Source organism: Chlamydotis macqueenii, chromosome 5, assembly GCF_036417535.1.
Source record: "Chlamydotis macqueenii isolate bChlMac1 chromosome 5, bChlMac1.mat, whole genome shotgun sequence".
NCBI classification, from domain to species: Eukaryota; Metazoa; Chordata; class Aves; order Otidiformes; family Otididae; genus Chlamydotis; species Chlamydotis macqueenii.
Genome location: NC_141560.1, coordinates 63,315,799 through 63,336,054, shown reverse-complemented (window position 1 = coordinate 63,336,054; position 20,256 = coordinate 63,315,799). Strand labels below are relative to the sequence as shown.

At 38.3% G+C, this 20,256-nt stretch overlaps 1 protein-coding gene across 2 annotated transcripts in view; it reads left to right on the top strand.

Annotated features, from left to right (window-relative positions):
• The window catches only part of KIAA1549L (KIAA1549 like), a 77,425-nt gene that overhangs the window by 52,276 nt on the left and 4,893 nt on the right, over positions 1-20,256 (top strand). For both annotated transcript variants that reach the window (XM_086749813.1, XM_086749812.1), the window contains exons 16-19: positions 4,827-5,174; positions 12,539-12,636; positions 13,865-14,010; positions 18,068-18,219. In XM_086749813.1, coding sequence (XP_086605939.1) covers positions 4,827-5,174; positions 12,539-12,636; positions 13,865-14,010; positions 18,068-18,219 — 744 coding nt within the window. The remainder of the gene's footprint in view (positions 1-4,826; positions 5,175-12,538; positions 12,637-13,864; positions 14,011-18,067; positions 18,220-20,256) is intronic.

Here is a 20,256-nt window from a genome sequence, read left to right as displayed (position 1 = left end):
TACAAAATGCTGTAGCTCAGCCATTCCTGGGATCAGTCCCTAGAAAAGGTCTAAACCATTCTGGAAAATAAAGAAGTTCATCTGGTGGTTGTTCATCCTCTAAACTGTAGATGACAAGCATTTTGTGTGGGGCTTAATCGTCAACTCAGCTGCCAGGGATGCGTTTTTAGCAAGGTGAGGGAATGTACCAAGGTCAGGGGATGCGTTCAGGGGAGTTTAAGTCTTACAGAATTCTTTGGTGCATGTGGTAGGTGTCAGATTTCTTAAATGATTTCCAGCATTTGGACGCCTCCCATCAGGTTGCATGAGTCATGTTGTGCCATGTAAGTAGAATGACTGGTTCACTGCTTTCTGAGGGATTAGAATACATCACTGTAGCCTGGAAAAAGAAAGGTATAACCTATTGAAATAGATCTTACGTTTTGCAAAGAGAAGATTCTGCCCCTCCTTACATTTCCTTTATTTTTTGGAGCTTTCTTAGATAAAAACATTGTCAAGCCAATCTTCCCTCAGTATGTTGAAAATCATATGTTTCAAGAAAGCCAGGAATTTTTTTAAGATGCTAATAAAAAGCTAGTTTTTTTGTAGGTAATATTTTCCTAAAATGAATGTTGAAAATATTCCAGCAGCATGCATGGCCTCCTGCTATTAGTTCAAAATTAATATGCCATAACTATTTAGCAGAAGATTTAAAAATATATTGTAATATATTGTATATATGATATATAAAATATATTTTAAAGAAAATTTGTTAAAAGCCTTGAAAGTAGATTAATGAGCTTACACAGATTCTAAAATGTCCTAAAAGTAATTTTAAACTCAGACATCTGTGCATATCGCATACAAGTTTGGTTTTGCCTTTCTTTTAAGATTTCAGTTGGACAAGCTGTCTGTGGCACAATCTTTTTTACTGATAAGTTACATAAAATTCCTTTTGCCTGATGCGTTGCAAATTCACCGCAGTGCACCTCTTCTAACTCTGAATGTATTTCCCATGTGAAAGCAGAAAGATGCCAGGCTAAAATGGGACAGGATATTGAAATTTAGTTCCCAAGCCTCCGCTTGCAGTGTGGGCTGGTTTCCCTCGCTCCTGTTTGAGGTTCCTCAGAACTGTGCCAAGCGTCTGACAGGCTGGGTCTCCCAGGATACCTACAGGCGGGGAATATATTGATATATATGCATGGAATTCATATGGATCTCACCAGTGGTGCAACTGAACACCTCTGTAAATATGACCTCTGAAAATGTGTGAAAAAGGTCTCTGAAAAAGGGCTAGTTCTCATCCTGAATCTTATGCCCTTTCTTTTTTATCTAGTTACATCTTGTAGCACTTTTTTGACGTCTGATCTGTTGTTCTAAAGGTTCCAGCTTTCTCAGACTCCTACTGACCTCTTCCTCCTAGATTATTTAGCAACAAGTCCCACTGAAGAATGGCAAAATTTGTCTTTCATAAGCGGTTCCAAATGATTAAATTAATGAAGAAAATAGCCCATATTATCTTCAAGTCATGAGATTTTTTTACAGATTAACAAGTTGCTTTCTTTTTTTTTTTTTTTAGCTGTTATCAGTATGCCTAGGTTATTTGTTGAGCTTTATCTTTCCAACCATGATAAATGCTTTGCACTTTTGGTTTTTGGTTGTTTTTTTTTTTGTTGCTTGTTTGTTTGTTTTTGTTTTTGTTTTTTTTTTTTAAGAAAAGAGACTAAGATTCCCCAGAGTCTTGAAGAAAACTCCTTAAGGACTGCTAGACTGATAGGCACAACCAAACCCTGAGAGTTTATGATCTGCCTGATTTTTGCCTTGTCCTTTCAATAGGAGAAGGAAGTAAGAGCTCAGAAATCTGCCATTTCATACTATTGGGTTTCTGTGGTTCCCCTTTCTAGTATTTCCATTATGGTTTTCTAAAAATATTTCATTCCCAATAATGATATTTTTTGTGATATTGCTCTGAGTCATGGTTCTTTTTCTCAGAGATAGAAACTGTTCAGGATATGAGTTACATACTTGTCTGTATAGAATACATAGCTTTGCGTATTCTTTTGGAGCATACATTCTACTGTTTGATGTTCTGAGTGTATTATTTGTCTTTAGAGCATCTTTTATAAATGGATTAGTATTAAACAGTACCTATCTTTCAATTTTAAATAATCCCAACAGGGTTTAGTATCATCACCTAGCAAGTAGATTAAGGAGACTTTATTAACATATTTATTGTTTCCAACACATTCACAGACAATGGTGAGTACAGTAAATGCTACAGTGAAAGAGTCTAGAACATCTAGACCGCTAATGAGCTTTATACTAGGGCAGAAAATACTTAGGCTGTTTTTGGTGTAAAAGGAAGAAAATGACCTTATAGATATTGAAGAGATCAATATAGAAAATAATGGTATAATTTTATTGATATATTTAAATTAATGCAACTTTTAAAAAAGCTTATGGATTAAACTTCACATGAATAATTTTATTGATATAATTGCAGCAGCAGAGTTATGCCAGAAGTTTGTAAAGTCTGTCTCTCAGGACAGGACTTTTTTTCTTCTTAATGTAATGTAATTAATGTAATTACAGTTCCTTGTATTTTACAGTAATGATGTATGAACAGTATCTTTTTTTTTTATAATGGTAACATTAACATATAATGACATCTACTTATGATACTTATGTGTTTCAGTTGATAGGAAAGCAAATGACATACATCAGAAAGTGACAGGATGAATTGAAATAAATTTTAAAACTTGAGGAAAAGTAATAGCTACCAGTCTCCTCCAAAATATTCATGCCAATTTTTATATTGCTAAATCAAAGCTGACTTATTGTTGAGTGCTAATATGCTTTCTTTATTTATATGATATATTTTAAACATTTCATAGAGGTCTAATGGCTTCACCAAGAGGGTTGTAGTAGAGAACCTGATTCATTTCAGCATTGGGTACTAATTGGTTTCTTGTGGGATTCCATTCATTGACATTTTTACAGTCATGAGGAAATAATAGAGCCATGGTTCTTAATCATCCAGTTGGGACAGTGTGATTTCAGAGGCTCTTTGGTTGCACTTATGCATACAAGATACCATTGCATTTTATAGTTAAGCTTCTAAAATGCACCTGATTTTTATTTACCCTACCCTGTAACAACAAAAATAACAGCGGAATCAAAATGCAGGAAGAAAATGAACTGAAACTATTTAGTTGAAGATTTCCTACAAAGTTTTTCAGTTGAAGATAAGTTTGTGCTGTTACGTTGTTCCTCATGCAATCTGATGTGTGTATCTCTTAGGAAGCCTAAAGTTGGGTTTGTCGTTTTGAATTTGGATAATATATCATAAAAATATAAATGTATAAATTACGATTAAATTCTAATATTGAAATGATTATTTATTGTCTTCATTTTACTTTTTTAATTGCTCTATTGTCATTAAATACAAAATAATGCTTTATTTATAACAGCTGAGAGATAAAACAAATTAAGACCTTTTATTTAAACTTATGGTCAGTTTTTAGGCTAACCGTGTAACTCTTCTCTGAATGGCTGATAGCAGAAGAAAGGCAGCTTGTTCTTTGACTCTGCAGATAAAGAAATGCGTACTATGGTTGTCCTATAATATGTATGACCATACATAGCTTGCAAAAGGTTGAGGGCACAGTTGCTTATCTAGTCGGGTATATAGAAACCTATTGTGCTATTAATGGAAAAAAAGGTTTGCCACAGCAGGAGCTACAGAGCACTCAAGTAAATTATCAGGGTAGTGCTGGAATTTTTAATAATAACATCCTGTTGTATGCTTTCATTTGTGGCTATTTTAAATAACACAATTCTAACCACATGCTATATATAGAAGAAGGTGTATATCCTATTCTTCATCCCACTTATCCTAGCATCTTGAATTTATTTTACTGATATTTAAAGAATTTGAAATTGGTTACTTTTTCAGATTGCCTTTTTAACATCTATTTTTTAAAAAAACTATAGTCTGTAAAACTAATCCTACAGAAGATAGATGAAGTTAGGTATTTCACTGTTTTCTTACAATATGATGATTTTTTCTGTCTTGGAGGTACAGGCAAAAAAAAAATCAGGGAAGTGATTTCTCTTTATAGTTATCTATAGAGAAGGAATTACCTTAGGAGTAACTCCTTCAAGTTAAGCTGCACAAGTACTATCTGCTCATTAGAATACATACTTCATTCACTGTTGCCACGTTAGTTTTGGATAAATTTTATAATAACTGCTGTTTGGTGGCTAGGTAAGATGACTGAGCTGGGTCAGGATATTTTCTGCAAGGGACAGGACCTAGTTTGTGGTGTCATTGGTAGTGGTCCTCATTGGGTTAGAAAGTTCAGGAAAACTCGTAAACTTTAATTCTTCTGAAATCTTAACGTGTGAGAATGGACAAAAGAATTTCAGTCCATGCAGCTATAACAAGCAGTCCCTTGTAAGGGGTCCTGCATAGTAATGGTTCTCTTTAGGGAGTCATACTCCTCCTGGCACAGTTCTACTCCCATTGATACTAACAACTAAGAAAATAATTTAAACATTAAATCTAATTGTTTTTAAGTGAATCATTGACAATTTACTCAACTAGTAGGGACGCTCTGTAGCATTCACAGCAAACAATGGAGGATATAAATGAGTCTTTGAGTCCCTGGCTGCTATACTTGCCTACATCATATCACTCCTTTCCAATATTTGTCATGCATCTATATTGTCACAATTCCTGATTTTGTTTATGTTACATCTGTGTTTGACAATGTTTTTTGTGTGAAGCAGCATGAATACTGTCTTGTAAGCTTTTTACATATACGTGCTTTTATTCCATCCAACAGACTGAGCCTGAATTAATAGAAGAAACAAATGTTGACCGTGTCAACGAGCCTCGGAATTACACCAGGTCCCGTCAGGCCAAAGGCCACTCGGAGACCTCAACTTTAAGTTCTCAGCCCTCCATTGATGAGGTTCGACAGCAGATGCATATGCTCTTGGAAGAGGCTTTCAGCCTGGCCTCTGCAGGCCACGGAGGACAGAGCAGGCAGGAGGCATACAGCTCAGCACCGCACTTGCCCTACTCGGAGGTTGTGACCAGTGCTCCTGGTACCATGAGCCGACCTAGAGGGGGGGTCCAGTGGGTACCCACATACAGACCAGAATTGTATCAGTACAGTTTACCAAGACCAGTAAGTGAAACTTCTCTTTAGTATACTGTAATATCAAACAGATATTTCTACTTTGAGACACATTTCTTAAAGTAGCAGCCCCGTTTACATGCTTAAAACCAGATGTAAAGCTGTGCTTAGAGTAAATAAGTATGGGTAGTGGAGTGTATGTATGCATATATGCTTACCCATACCTGTCTTTTGTAGGAAGACTCAGTATCTATTTTAGCAGCAAGGTTGCCTTGTAAAACTGTGCTTGAAAGAAAAGGCTGCACTAAGCTCCAGGCTGTTCAACAGATCAAGAACTTGTTTGCATGTCTCCTACTATTCACTAAATGCATATTAGGAAGCAATCTGGTTTTGTAGAACTATGTAGGCAGCGGGGTATGAAACACTCTACACTCCTGCATGAGGTCCACCACTGAAGAACATCATCGCAAGAGAGTGAACCAAACGTAATAATCAGAGTGACCTGAAATGTGAGATGTTACTGACAACCTTGCAGTTATAGCTATTGACTTGGGACTCTAGAGATGGTTTAATTCCACAGGTTTCTTGGTTGACCTTATGTAAGTCACTCCTTATCCTTCATTTTCTAGCCTCAAATTGTGACTAACATGTCCTTACCTCAGAGAAGTAATAAATGAATTAAGAACTTAAATCTATGGGTGGAAATTGTTAATGGAATTTTGTAGGTATCTAAGTAGCGGTCACAGTAGCACTGTGCACACCTTTGGTGTGTGAAACTATGCCTGAATTCCCACATGTGGTATTGTGAAACTCAACAACATATTTTCCTTCTTATATGTCAGGTACAAATCTAAATCAGAGATGATTGCTTTTAAATGAGAAATAGCCCATCTATCAATATCAGTGTGAAAGTTTATTCATTTTAAGGCTTTTTTTTGGTGGAAAAGAATATATTTTTTTAAAATAATGCATTTTACATTGAGTCCCTTACTCTAGTAGAATAACAGGATAATGCAGAAAAATGTCCTCAGTTCAAAATAACTATTACTATGACCTCCTTCCATGACAATAAAAAAATACATTAAGGGATGCTGCTTCTGAACTATTCTGGACATACTTGAAAGCCAATGGCACTGCCTGCAGAGGTTCAGGCTGGTGCTATTTAAATCATGCTAAAGGTTATTTCTGGCAGTTTGAAATTGGTTGGGTGAACTTCATACAGCATATAATCTCATTTTATGGTGAGAATTCAATTACAAGCTTAAGAGACAGCTAATGGGTAGTCAAATTACATTGACACTTCAGAGAGTCTTTCTAAAATGAAATTAAAAATATTATATGGCGACAGATATGTCTTAAAAAATGTAATAGCCATACTGTTTTGGTGAATGCTTCACTGTTTTCTTTCTAAGACTTATCACTCTTCTAAATTATCTGCATGTTTAGGATTCTAAGCATTTGCTTATCTTTCTGGCATTTTGAAGATAGTGTTAAAACATTCCCTGAAGATAGCTGATTGGCACAGATTAGGATAGGCATAGTCTGCTGGAATGTGGATAAGGGCTATTAATTCATAGTTTACTGCTTATGACTTTCACAAATGTGAGCTGTACTTTAACCACACCATTTACTGGTTTGTTCTTAAATGGGGATATGGGATTGGAATTGAAAATATCCAGTCAAGACGTGTGGGAAGAGACTTGTGGGTCGGAAAACATGGAAGAATTACTGCCCTCAGCACCCTAGCAGCTGTTTGCCTGCCTGGGATATGTCTGCTCAGCTGTGATGGGGAGTGCTTGGGAATGGGTTAGCTGACACGTGGAGAAGGTGTCCGTGCTCAGCGAGCTGAGGGGTGAGTGAGCAGCCTCCGGCAACTTAGGGATGTTTGTAATACAGGACAGCATGTTACCTCTGCAAACCAAGAATTATTTATTTTTGCCCTTCCTTAAAATTCAGTGCTTAGTGGCAATTAAAAGTCAACATTAACAATGCTATTATAATTTGAAATCTGGATTCAGGAGCATTTTGCCTGCTTAGGTGGAACACACGTGGACATTGGCTTTACTGTTGGGTCTTTAGATACAAGACAAATATAATGGTCTTCATTCCCTGACTCTCAGATCTGGCTCTTCGCAGTCCAGTTAGACTAGACTAAACATTTTACAAGATCTCAAAAACTTTCCAGTAACTTGAGCGCACCTTTAGCTTTTATGAAACTGAATGCAAAGGCATTTCATAGGTGATACAAGCACTGCATAAGATTTCTAGCACAGACATGCTCTACCATTATAAAGCAGAGATGGTAAATGGATTGAGGCAAATCAGCAAAAATCTGCATGCAGATCTCCATCTCAGTGATGCCTCTGTTCCTAAGTATTTGTGCCATATGCTTTCAAGGGACCAGCACCGCTCTTCAGGTCTACATTTCTTCAGGTCTCCTCCAAGTTATAGATCTTTGATTTTTTTTTTTTTTTAGCTTTTTTTTTTTTTTTTTTTTGGCTAGTCCTACCTCCTACCATCAAACAGTTGTGCATCTCTCCAGTGTGTGCATGCATCTTTCTCCTTTTCCATTTTCTTTTCCCTTTTGAGACCTTTTGTGGCTTTTACATGCTAACATTAATACCTAAACTATCTGTAGCTCTTGTGAGGGAATGCCTGTTTGCAAAACAGGCATTGGGTGACCTGTGATAGCAGGATTGCTTCATATGGGGCTTGTGCCTTCTCCTGGGAGAGAAAAACTAGTAAAATGCCAGCTCTTAGTGCTGTTCTGGAGCCTCAAAAAATGGGATGAGCAACACTTAGCTGGCTCCTTGTCATCTAGCTGGTATGCTATGACTGGAAGGTGGAGTTATAGCATTGAGCCCAGTCGCCAGCATTGTACCTTGGCAGATCACGTTACTGCTTTGGAAATTCACACAGCTGAGTTGAGCAGAGAGCTATGGCCAGGGAAAAGACAAACAAAAAACAAACCTCTTGATTACAAGGCTGGACCAGTTCCTACCTCTTTAGTGCTCTGGAAAGAGGAGTGAGAGTAACAGAGCTCTGGGTCTCAAGGTGAGACCTAGCACCGTACAACAGGTGCTGACGGACAGACTTGCAAGCTGAGTGACTGGTCCAGTCCTCAGAGCTTCCCTTCATTTAACGAGGTAAAGTGAGAGTATTTTACCAAAGTTCAACCACTTTCAATAACAGTTACTAAATGAAGTATAAACCAGGACACCTAGCAAAGCAAAACCAAATCCAGCTGAAATCAATAAGTTTGCATTATTCCTGGATTGCAACTTAATAATCAACTTAGTTAAATCATTCAATGAGTAAACAAAGATATTACCTCTTTAATTCCTTTGAGATGTAAGGAGATGGAAATTTCTGTAATTAAAATGCAACATTGAATAATTTCACCCAAGACAAATCTGTTATTTGGAGGTGGTAAAAATATTTTAATACTGCAACCAAGGAAATGTAGCCTTAAAGCTAACTGCAAAGTTTCTCCTTTAGATTTTAGTTATCATATGCTGATTTAATTTTTCTTTCCTGCATTCTGACAGGTGGTACCTTAGACTTTTGTGGGTTGTAGAAGACACTGGTGCAGGCGTCTACTGATAGCTGGACTTTATCTTCCAGAGGATTGTGTTGCATATCACCTGGGCCCAAAGGCTGAAGTTTCTCTGCTAAATTGCACTTATTACATTTAAAAAATTATTCAGTGGTTTGCTTTTTAAATTGTGTTTTAGCCACAACAGACTCCTTCACTGGCATTTCTTCCTGAATGGGTGGTGTGGGGTCTGCAGTCTCGTACCTGTGCAGTCTGTCCTGAATCTCAATTTGATTACCTCTGCCAGTGATTGTTATAGCCTTTTTTATTACACAAGTCCTCATTTTTCAACAAAACAGAGTTTAGAATCCATGCAGAATACGTGGTTTTTTAAAGTTGCTTTTGTGGTTGTTTGGTTGGGTATTTTTTTTGTGAACAACAGAAGTGATAAAACACTTTTTTAAAAGGGTAAACTTATTCTGAAGAATAAAATTAGGCAAATTTTCTGTGAAATCAGATAAAAAAAAAATCAGGATTGTTTTTTTTTTTCTGATTAGATTTACAACAGTGTATGAATTTTGGTGAAGTGCCTCTTAGCCTAGAACCTAAGGACTCATCTAAATCTGTAACAGACAGGCCTCTACAGTAAAACTAGTTTAATTCAGCCTCTGAACATCTTTTTTTTCATTTGTGTGGCATGCAGGAAAACACTAAAGCCCCAACCCATTGGAGAAATTATAGAAATTTTATTGGAGCTCCCTCTCATAACCATTTTGGTGTCTGTGGAAGCTCAGCACAGAGGACTGACTGCTGTCTCCCAGGGCAGACTGTTCCTCGACGCGGTGTAGTAGATCTTCTAACAGGATTTTTCACCTTTACAGGATTCCCTCTGCCCAGCCATTAGCAAAGTATTGCCACTCACTCAAAATTGTTCATCTCCTATGTAAGCAGAAAAATAAGTGCTTCATTTTTCTATTTTACTTTTTTCCCCAAAAAATTTTCAGTGCAAGTCACAGCATGTTTTTTTTTTAACTGTTCTTTGTGATCCCTTAAAATTCCTCCTTTGTCCATATTCTGAAGCACATCCACTAACACACAAGAGAAAACCCAAATCTACCTCTGTGTTTCTGTATACCCTGTTATGCTCAAACAGTATCTGGAGTCACCGACCACTCTGGAACACTATCTCACAGACTGTTCCTTTAAAACAGAGGAGTTGGGGGGGGAAAGAAGAATTTTGTACTTGGTACAAATGCATGCTGAGAGCAAGATATGGGATGAAAAGCTTGTGAAGCCAGAAGGAAGTGTTTGGTTCAGCATGTGGGAGCACTGCCAGTTTTTCAGATGCAGAAGAGGCATTGAGGACCACTTCAAGTCCAGCACTATTAGAAGAAATCTAATTGAGGTTTTCTTTGATGCAAATAGCATTTTTTTTTTCTATACAGTTCTTTCATTAAAAATCAGTATTTCTGACCCCTGGCTAGGAAATGTACCATTGCCTTTTTAGACAATTTTTTTTTTTCCCACCTAAATTTAGAAATACTTTAAATACCATTGTAGCATGGTGAAAATAAATATTAGGAGACTTTGTAGGTAGCATGAAAGGAAGAATTATTTTCATAGACATGCCTTTGAGGGACTCTACCCTGCTTGAAAAGAGGTGGCAGTGAGAGGCGGGAGGAAGATGCTTAGTCTGTATCGCTTTTCCCTTAAAGACAGTGACATCAAAAGTCAGTATTTGATAGGTTACCTTTCCTCTGTGTTAACCTGGTTTTGCAGCTATTTCAGAAAGAAGGTACTGGAACACTGTCTAAATGTGTAATTTTTAAAGATGGTTACTGAAAGAGAGTGGTTTTTGATATTTAGTGTGGGATTTATATTGCCAAATTCAAACCTAAATGTAGGTGTTAAGTCTCCGCTAATCATGTAAATTCTGTAGGCTCTTTCTACAGGCAGGAGAGAGAGAGTGACTCATCCCACGGTAACGTGATTTTAGTTTTCTCTGCTCTTTGTGGAGGGAGCTTCTTTGGCTAAACCAGACATCTTTTGCTTAGAGGGCGAAAGTTCCACCATTGGACTTTGAACTCCAGTTTTTGTTAAAATGCCTATGTCTTGATACTGGACAGCCTCCTCATAAGTTGTTATTTGCTATTGCTGTGATCTGATATATAATCCTGTGCATTGCTTTGAAGCGTTGTCAGTAAAAGCAGAATTAAAAAAAAAAAACAAACAACCTATGTGTTGAAGAAAACTGTCGATGAAATACAAGAGAGATATCACTCTTCTGTCTTTAAGCATATTTAGCAAAATTATGACCTCTAATCTAGAATCATAGAATCATGGAACAGTTTGGGTTGGAAGGGACCTTCAAAGGTCATCTAGTTCACCCCCCCTGCAAGAAGGAGGGACATCTCCAACCAGATCAGGTTGCTCAGTGCCCCATCCAACCTGGCCTTGAATGTTTCCAGGGATGGGGCATCCACCACCTCTCTGGGCAACCTGTTCCTGTGTTCCACCACCCTCATTGCAAAAATTTTTTTCGTGATGCCTGATCTTAATCTACTTGCCTCTAGTTGAAAACCATTACCCCTCGTCCTATTGCAACAGGCTCTGCTAAAGAGTTTCTCCCCATCTTTCCTATAAGCCCCCTTGAGGTACTGGAAGGCTTTAAGGTCTGCCCAGAGCCTCCTCTTCTCCAGGCTGTCTCATAGGAGAGACTCTCAGCCTGCCCTCATAGGAGAGGTGCTCAGCTCTCTGATCATCTTTGTGGCCTCCTCTGGATTCACTCCAACAGGTCATGTCCTCCTTATGTTGGGGGCTCCAGAACTGGACACAGTACTCCAGGTGGGGTCTCACCAGGGCAGAGTGGAGGCGGAGAATCACCTCCCTCGACCTGCTGGCCACGCTTTTCTTGATGCAGCCCAGGATGCGGTTGGCCTTCTGGGCCGCAAGGGCGCATTGCCTGTTCACGTTGAGCTTCTCATCCACCAGTACCCCCACATCCTTCTCCTCAGGGCTGCTGTCAATCCATTCTACATCCAGCCTGTATATGTGCTTGGACTGACAAACTATACAAGTACAAAGAATTTAGAAGACAAATTTTAATTTTACTTAAAAAAAAAGTAAAAAATTTTTTAATACTTGAAAAAATGTAAGAAAAAAAGAAAAAATTACCCTACATATAATTTCTTGGATGCCATGGGTTTCACACACACGTTTATTCGTCCTTTACATGTATTAGTGATTAAATCCAGAATTACTATGGGTAAGATGCTTAATTTTGTGACTTAGTGGGTTGGTCCTGTGTTCCTCTGAACAAAGTATTGCTTCTTCAGAATGGTTTGAGACCATCATTATTGCTTTAGAAAGTTACAGAGCTTGAGGATTTTCTGAAGAATTTTCTTTTCATCTCTTGAAGGCTGAAAGGAAGAGCTTGAAATATGCATTGCTCACAGGCAGCTTCAATTCATTAGATGCTGCTGTGAGGATGCTTTCTGTATCTTTAAAATACTTTGTTTCTGGAGGAAGTGAAAATACCGAGATTTTTTTGTGTGTGAGTCCAAAGCTGTTGAGTCTCACGTAATCATAACAGATCTGCTTTGCCAGCAAGGTTAGAAATGTCACAGAGATAATGTTTAATACATTTTATTTTAATTAGACTTCGTCTTGGCTCTGAACTTATTTGTTCATGTTTTCTTCCATATCCTAAAATCACCCACTGTAAATTCTTAAATAAAATGCAATTACTATTGATCCCGCAAAAGTTAACTTCCTGCTGGCCAGCACACAAAGCAGGTTTTTCATTTCTGACTTTCTTTTGTTTTTATTTGAGCGAGATCTATTGGTGTTTCAGAAAAAGACTAATTTTTCTCCTTTACAGGCTTACAGATTTTCTCAGCTTCCTGAGATGGTAATGGGTTCTCCTCCTCCTCCTGTCCCTCCCAGAACAGGTCCTGTGGCTGTTGCCTCTCTTAGGAGGTATTTATATCTTGTTTTATTTTAGGTATAAGCTCTAAAAAACACTGTTGTAATAATAACTGGGGCAAACCCTGAAGAGACACTTACAAACCACTTATAAAGACACATTCATGAAATTAGAAACATGTTGTTTTTATTTCATTTTAACACAAAGAGGAAAGGAGTAACAGTGATTTTTCCTTTCTATTAGCTAATCAGTTTCAATAACATTAGGAAATCCAGGCTCCAGTTTCTTCTAAAACATGCTTTGACTTAACACGCATAATGGCGTATTGTATTGCAGATGTGCGGTAGATAATTCGCACTGTCATTCTCCCTGCTTTTCTCTATTGTAAGGATTTGCAATGGGATATGGATGAACTGTAAGATGTTTCTCAGTACCCTGTGTCTGAGGATTTCTGCCTAGCTTTCAGATATCTCATACCTGCGTTTCTGAAGCCAAATGCATGCAAAAGCCTGATTGCCTTAGCTCAGCGCATATATTTTGCCTCTTCCTCACAGTGAGGCACTCTATAAAATGCATTTCAAGGAATTTTTACACTTTTATTGGTGGATGAACTCATTTAGCCTTCGGTGCTGTGCTGTTAGATGCTGCCTGGTGCCAACTGCAATTTGAGGCACCACAGGCCTGCTGAGAGTTGCTGTGGAGCACTGAGGCCAAAGGAAACTTCTGAGCGGCTGCTAACGATACCATAACTGTGTCCAAATATTCAGGATACGGACGCTGTCTGTTGACATATTCTTGTTCATTCATTACATTTTAGCTCTACAGCAACTGGGACACACCATTTTAAAAGATGTTAGTACCTCCCAAGTGCAGTTAATGTTACTTACCATAGTAGTCTCCTACTATATGAGACCATGTCATATATACTGTAGTAACACAGTATTGCCTACAGTCTTGTGTTGAATGACTGTGGTAAAGCTGTGGTTTTTGTGTTGCATGTCACAGACATTTGTTTGAAGCAGCAAGCAAAGACTCTAAGCAATGGTAATGACATGCATTGGCAAAGCAGCAACCAGGCTGAAGAAGTTGTTCTCAGACTTCTCTAGACTTACAGCTCTCTGGTTGTTCCCCAAACTTCTGTCATGCCAGAGCAAGATCAGATAGCTCGTTCCTAGCTGGCTTGTCATACTGTAGCTGATAGGCATGTATGTGGTGGTGAATCTCATCTGTCAGTCAGAATGACAAAAGTTTCTTTTTTTTTTTTTCTTTCTTAATGCACAGGTCTACATCAGATATTGGCAGCAAAGTGAGAATACCTGAGTCCAGTGGTGCAGATCAGGTCCAGCATCATGATCAGGCATCTTTTGCACCTGGTTCGAGAGCTCCAATGTCTGTTGGTCCACTTGATCAATCAGCTTTTCACTCAGGTGAAAAAATAACACACACCAAACTTGCAGCTTTCAGAGCCTCAGAATTTATTTTGCATATAAATGAATGTATGGGATATAGCAAATACAGATGGTTATTTGGAGAAAGGCTATTAGGTGTTTTTTTTTTCTGGTGTAACTGAGGGAGACCTACAAAGGATTGCACCTTTGTAAATGCAGCATCAGCAGCATTGTAAAATACCACTCATCCTGGAGAAGGACTAGGAAATGGTCATTTCTGAAGGTAAGATCCAGCAGTAGTGTACCAGATGGTCTTTGTTCAAGTATGGCATTCTGCTGGCTCAGTGATAAGGACTCTGAATTATTAAAGCCCAGCAAAACAGTTCATCTGTACCACGAAATCCAGTGGAATTTTTAGAGCTGGCATGGAGGATGTTGACTGGCAAAAGCCAAAGTTGCAGTACTGGGACGGCTGCATGACTCGTGTGTTGTGTTGTGCAGAAACAACCAAAGTGGGAGAGACGGATAATGGGGTTCTGAGTGGAATGGAGAAATGAGGTGGATCCTTCCATAATTTTATCTGTCAAGAATATCAGGCCAAGCACTTGAAAACAGAGTATCTACGATGGAGCTGTAAGTAGTATTGCAGGAGGCTTAATAGCATTCAGCTCTGCTTAGTTTGTAAGGAAAAGGAGGAAAAACAAGTGGGCAGGAAGAATAGCATGTGCAAGACTGAGGTTTCCAAGCTGACTGTGGGATGAGTTTTATGACTTCCTATTTCCTCTTGAAAAACGTAACCCCTAGTCTTGTCACAATGGGCTGCTGAGGGGGGTGAGTTGAAGATATGTGCCCCCTTCCCTTCAAAATACAAGGCAGCAGCGCTTCTGCATTGTCAAAGGTAATCCATTAGCTCATCTCCCCTCCTGTTTTGGAGAAGGTAGTTTCTGCTCAAGTGCAGAACTTGTTTTGAGTCTAAATATCCCAGTTTTAAAGGCCTAGTGAGTTCCTGGTCCTTTTGATAGGAATTTTGTTTATCAGTGAGTTGATTTAATTATGAGATTAAGCCAATACACTGTTTTGATGATATCTGGATAACTTTTAGCTGTGAAAATATTTGAAAGAGCTTCTCATTGGCAAAATATGTTTTCTTGAAGAGCTATAGAAAAGAGCTTACAAGATTAAAAAAATTTTAGATTGTCACTTCAAAGTTTTGAAATTAGTAGGTTTATTAGACATTGCTCTGATAATCTGCCAGAAAAAAAATTTTTGAAATTAGCTTCCTCAGAAGTAATAGTTATTTGCATTGTATTCAACATCTTTTTTTTGAAAATAATAATGTGGATATGCAAATGTGTTGTCAATTAATTAAATACAGTAGGTTTGAAGGATCCATTCTACTCCTGCTTCTTGTCATACCTTCTGCAAACGGTGCATGTGAATCTGAAAAGAGCAGATGCTCACTCTCTCATTTTAAAGCATTTCAAGCTATAAAATATGCCACACTACCAAGAGCTCTTTCTCTATGTCTGCAATAATGTGTTTTGTGTGATACATTTTTTAAATAATTTCCAGTGATGTGGAGACTTTATTACTGTATGTTAAAAACAGGTATGTTGTGTCACCGCTGCAGAGTGGCTGCATTTCAGAAAAGACGAAGTGACCTTTATGTACATTGTGGAGTTTGGCAGAATTATTCTGGGGGTAGTTGGAAGAAACTTTAATAAATGATAGATGCTACAAAAGGCTGTAATACAGGGAAAGACAAGGAGAGTTGTGAGAAACCTGCAATACAGGATACTGTAAAACAAGGATTTCTAATGTTCTGATAAGAAAATAAATTTTTGTTGCCTCAATACATGAAGAAACATTGCTGCAGGTGCTGATTTGGCATGAAAAGGCCTAATGTTGCTCTCATGCAGCCGTCAACATCAGCTCTAAGATAATTATGTTGCAGTAAGAATTGGGATAAGGTATTATATCAGCTAATTGAGTGTTCATTTGAATAGGAGCTCATTTTGGTGTGGTTAAATTAAAGAAGCATTTTGGTGTAGAAGCCATGTGTCATCTACAGGAGCAGCACTTTCTTCTCTGTACATGTCTGAAGAATGCTTATTTCCAGCCTTGCTAACTCATTTAAAATAGCAAACCTTGTGCTGTCTGTGACTCGGGAAGAACAAAGATTGCCCACACCTCTTCTCTTAGCCCGCCTCCTTCCAAATGAAGGGGCTGGAGGAATTGGGATAGAGGTCCTGTAAGATACCATATGGCTACCAGCTGTGCAGGCATACGTCATAGATCCCACTGGTCCATAGCAATTTCATGACGGCTGCTTCTCTGAGGGCTGAGTAACTGCAACATCCTCCCTGACATAGGTGGAAAGCCACTACAACTCAATGTCAAAATGAAATCTAAGACTTAATCCCTAACAGTAGAAAACACTGTGTAAATGTCAAGCATAACATAGAAGTTTTTAGTCTATATTTTAGCATATCTGTCATTGTTCTTCCATTTTTTAAATGATTTTACGTTTGTTTTTTTTTTTTTTTGAGACAGTGTTGAAACAGGTGATACATTTCTGCTCTGGAGAGAATTGTGCTACGAAAGATACTTTTCTCCTCTTTGCAAGCCCTGATTGCATCCATAGCCCTTCTGGCCTAGAACTACACAGACAATTGTTGAAAACTTATAAATCACTGGTTTTGTGGAGACTACGTTGGGGATGGGTGTCATTGTTCGAGTCTTTCTGTCTCTGTGTATGTGCTCATGCAGTGTTCTCAGCCTCTATCACAGTAAGCAGCGTAACCCTCTTGCAAAGTGTTCAGGAGCAAGGATGATTACCGGGATTACTGGCTCTTCTACTGTCACATAAATGATGTTATTTTTACTACATTCTGTGAATCTGAAAAGTAAAATACATGTATTAAAACTGAGTACTCAAAGCACATCATCTACATGCTTTATTTTCTACCTGATAAAGATGATACAGAGCTTTCCCACCCAGGGTTTATGCATGAGGATTTTATTTGACCATAGTATAGCAGTGGTACACTGCTGGTGTCTGTCTTCGAATCTAAATAGACACTAGAGGAAGGAAATCTTACTGGACAAGCAAGTTGTTTATATTTTATTCTAAATTTGGGAAATACATGGAGTTATAACGGCTTCTCTCAAGGGAAATAGCGGGAGTGTGCGAGAAGATGCTGATCTTCCAGACAGACTAGTGTTATATCCTGTGGATAATCTGTGTAATTGCAGCAAGAAGCACATTGTTCTCTGCAGCTCTGTGAGCCCCAGTTATAAACCCTACCTGAAAGAGCAGATGTAACTATATCCAGAGATTTGGCTGAACCTCATACAAGGAAGTCTGTTTTCTCCCACTCAACTTGGAGTACGGTAGTGGAATTTTAGTAGAAGGCTTCCTGGACATCTCTATGCATACATCTTGATCAAGATGGGATAAACCAGATTTGGTGTCAACAAGTTTCCTTGGAAATATTTAACTCATAGCTGCATAATTTATTGCAGTCATAGACTGTTCCTGGAAAAGGAACTGAGCAGGTAGAGCCTTGGTATTTTTTGTGGGAACGTTGAAGTTTTATGATGGGGCTGTTGAGATTACAGCTTTTTAAATGTATCACTCACTCGTTTTTGTAGGTTTTGTGCCCAGAGATATTAAGACAGTTTTACTGTGTAAACTGAATGCTCTATAAACTGCTGTTGAAAAAAAAAAAAAGGGGCACTACTCTGAAACCTGTGGTAACAACAGCTAAAAATTGAATACAAGGAAGCAAATGTAAGAGGAAATAAAGCCTTTTCTTTCTAATGATTCAAAGTTTTGATGAAGATCAGTTGTTACAAGGATCAAGTCCTAAGGACTAAGTCGTCATATCTTTGTCTGAAGGCTGTGCACAATTATATAGACAACTGCAAGTCTTGCCTTCTCCAGTATTTCCCAGCATTACAGAGATGTTCTAGTCAGATCATTCACACAAATTAAAAAAAAAAAATTACTGAGGCCAGTTACTTCATAAGCATTTCTTCTAATTTATAACTGAAAATGTCAGCTATTAATTATATCTACTCTCTTTCCTAATAGGAAGTACTGTACCAGCAGTGTTTGCTATACCAGCAGCAAACCGACCTGGCTTCACAGGCTATTTTATCCCAACACCACCAACCGCATACAGGAACCAAGCCTGGATGCCCTATGCTGGAGAGAATGAACTGCCAGGGCAGTGGGCAGACTCAGTAAGCATCCTTGCTTTTCTAGCTACCTATATTTTCTGTGATTTGCAGAGGAGGGGTTTTAAGCACTGCTAAGTGATCAGCAAAGAATCTGAGCAAGATAATTCTTCCCTGAATGGTAATCATCTCTAGTAGTGAAAAGTTATGAGAGGGGGCATAAATACTTCAGCTGTCCATCCTATGAACTGGTCTTTTAAAGAGTTAAATCACTCACTATGTTAGGGACTGACACGCATTCACAGTTGGCGGCTTAGGTACCGCTTTTCTTTCCCATGACAGAGGTTAAATATTTGGACAGGCACATGGCAGGAGTAGGTGATGCTGGCTCTCAACATGGGTTGTGTGCTGTTTGGAAGCTGGGGAGCATCTTTCCCTCCTGAAGGCTTCTCTCAAGACAGCTTGACTCCCAAATCCTTGCTCCCGGCTCTGCTGCAGCCCTGTTGCACAGTTTCAAGCCCTACTGCAGGCTGTAGTGACAGATCATAAATTAAATAATTAATTGCACAATCCTAGTCTGAGACAGATGTAATTTTTAGCCCAAAGTATACCTACATTTCAAAGAAATAAAGTTGAGACATCCTAAAATGAATTGCACTAGTTTATCATGTTTGAAACAATTTCTAAAATTTAGGGCTTTTCTTCCACTAGGAAAAAAAAAGATAAATTCTGCTGCTCAAGCTCACATCTGGTATTTATGCAGAACCACTTCAGCTAAGCAAACTGGGAAATGGATTCTCTTTCCTTGTGCATATCATCAACAGAATATTTTAGTGATTTGCAGTTGGAGTCTAATAGTGGGCTTTGAGCAGCTAAACAAGAGACAACACGGTCATATAAATGTTCCTGGGGGCGTCTGTTTGCTGCCAAATCTTTATTACTGCTCCTGATGCCTGCGAGGAAAAGAATTCAGTTTGACTGTCAGATGCAAGACTGAATTTGTAGGCTGAACTGTCAAGAAAAAAATAAGTATGTTTATCTGTAAACTGAGCACATCTGCTGATGTGCCCCTGACACCTGGAGGCTTTTGATGCCAACGTACAGATTCCCTTCCCAGAGCTGCCCTTTAAAGCGTGAAAACTCTTTTTCTTGTCATTGTTTTATTTATTTATTTGGGGATTGCGTTCTTTTGGTTGTTTCTAACCCTGCTGACATTTTAAATCCAGGAGGCCTATTGTATCTGAGCAATCATTTAAATCTTTTTCTTTAAGAAGAAAAAAAAAAAACAAAACAAAAACAAAGCAAAACAAGAGAAGTATTTTACTTGTCTTCCATTCTTTTTCCCTTTTGTATCCCTACTCCTTGGCTGCAGTTCCATGAAAAAAAAAAGTCAGATATCACTTGTCAAAAGAGGAGACTGAAAACAAACTGGACAAAACTGGAATGCAAGTCTCCAGCCCCCAGTTCCTTCCTCTGGAAGGAAAAGAGTGTAACCCTGTTGTGGGTTTCCTTGTCTTCAGGGAAAGAGGTGGGAAGACACTTAGTGCCGGTGGACCACAGAGGAATGGAGAGGGATGCAAGAAGCTGTGTAAAAAATAACTATGGCAAGATAGAATTCAAAGGAAACAAACATTCCTTTTAACTTCACTTACCCATGCACCTCCCAATGATTGCAAATCTGTCAAGAAATTGTCTTTATTTGAAAATCATTACTAGAGGAACTAGTAATAGTGTGAGCAACATAATACTGTCAGAAAGCCTGAATAAAACTGCAAAAAAAAAAAAAAATCTAAAGTAATCCTTGGAGTTTGAGTTTCTGGATGCTTTCTGAGCCTCTAGATTATAGCTCGATCATGTTTCCAAGGTTTTCCTGACAATTAGTAAGAACAGAGGCTTAATAATTATAGGATGAAAATTGAAATTCTTTACTTTTCATGCATTTCCATGAGCTGGACTATAAACACGGGGTCACAGGAAACAGGAGATGTGACAACAAAGAGTTATCTTATAAGCTCAATTTACTGTAGTGTACAATTTTCTCAGTTAAAAGGTAAGTATTGAAGCACTAAGTTTTGTGGGAAAAGGGAACTGTATCCGACAAAG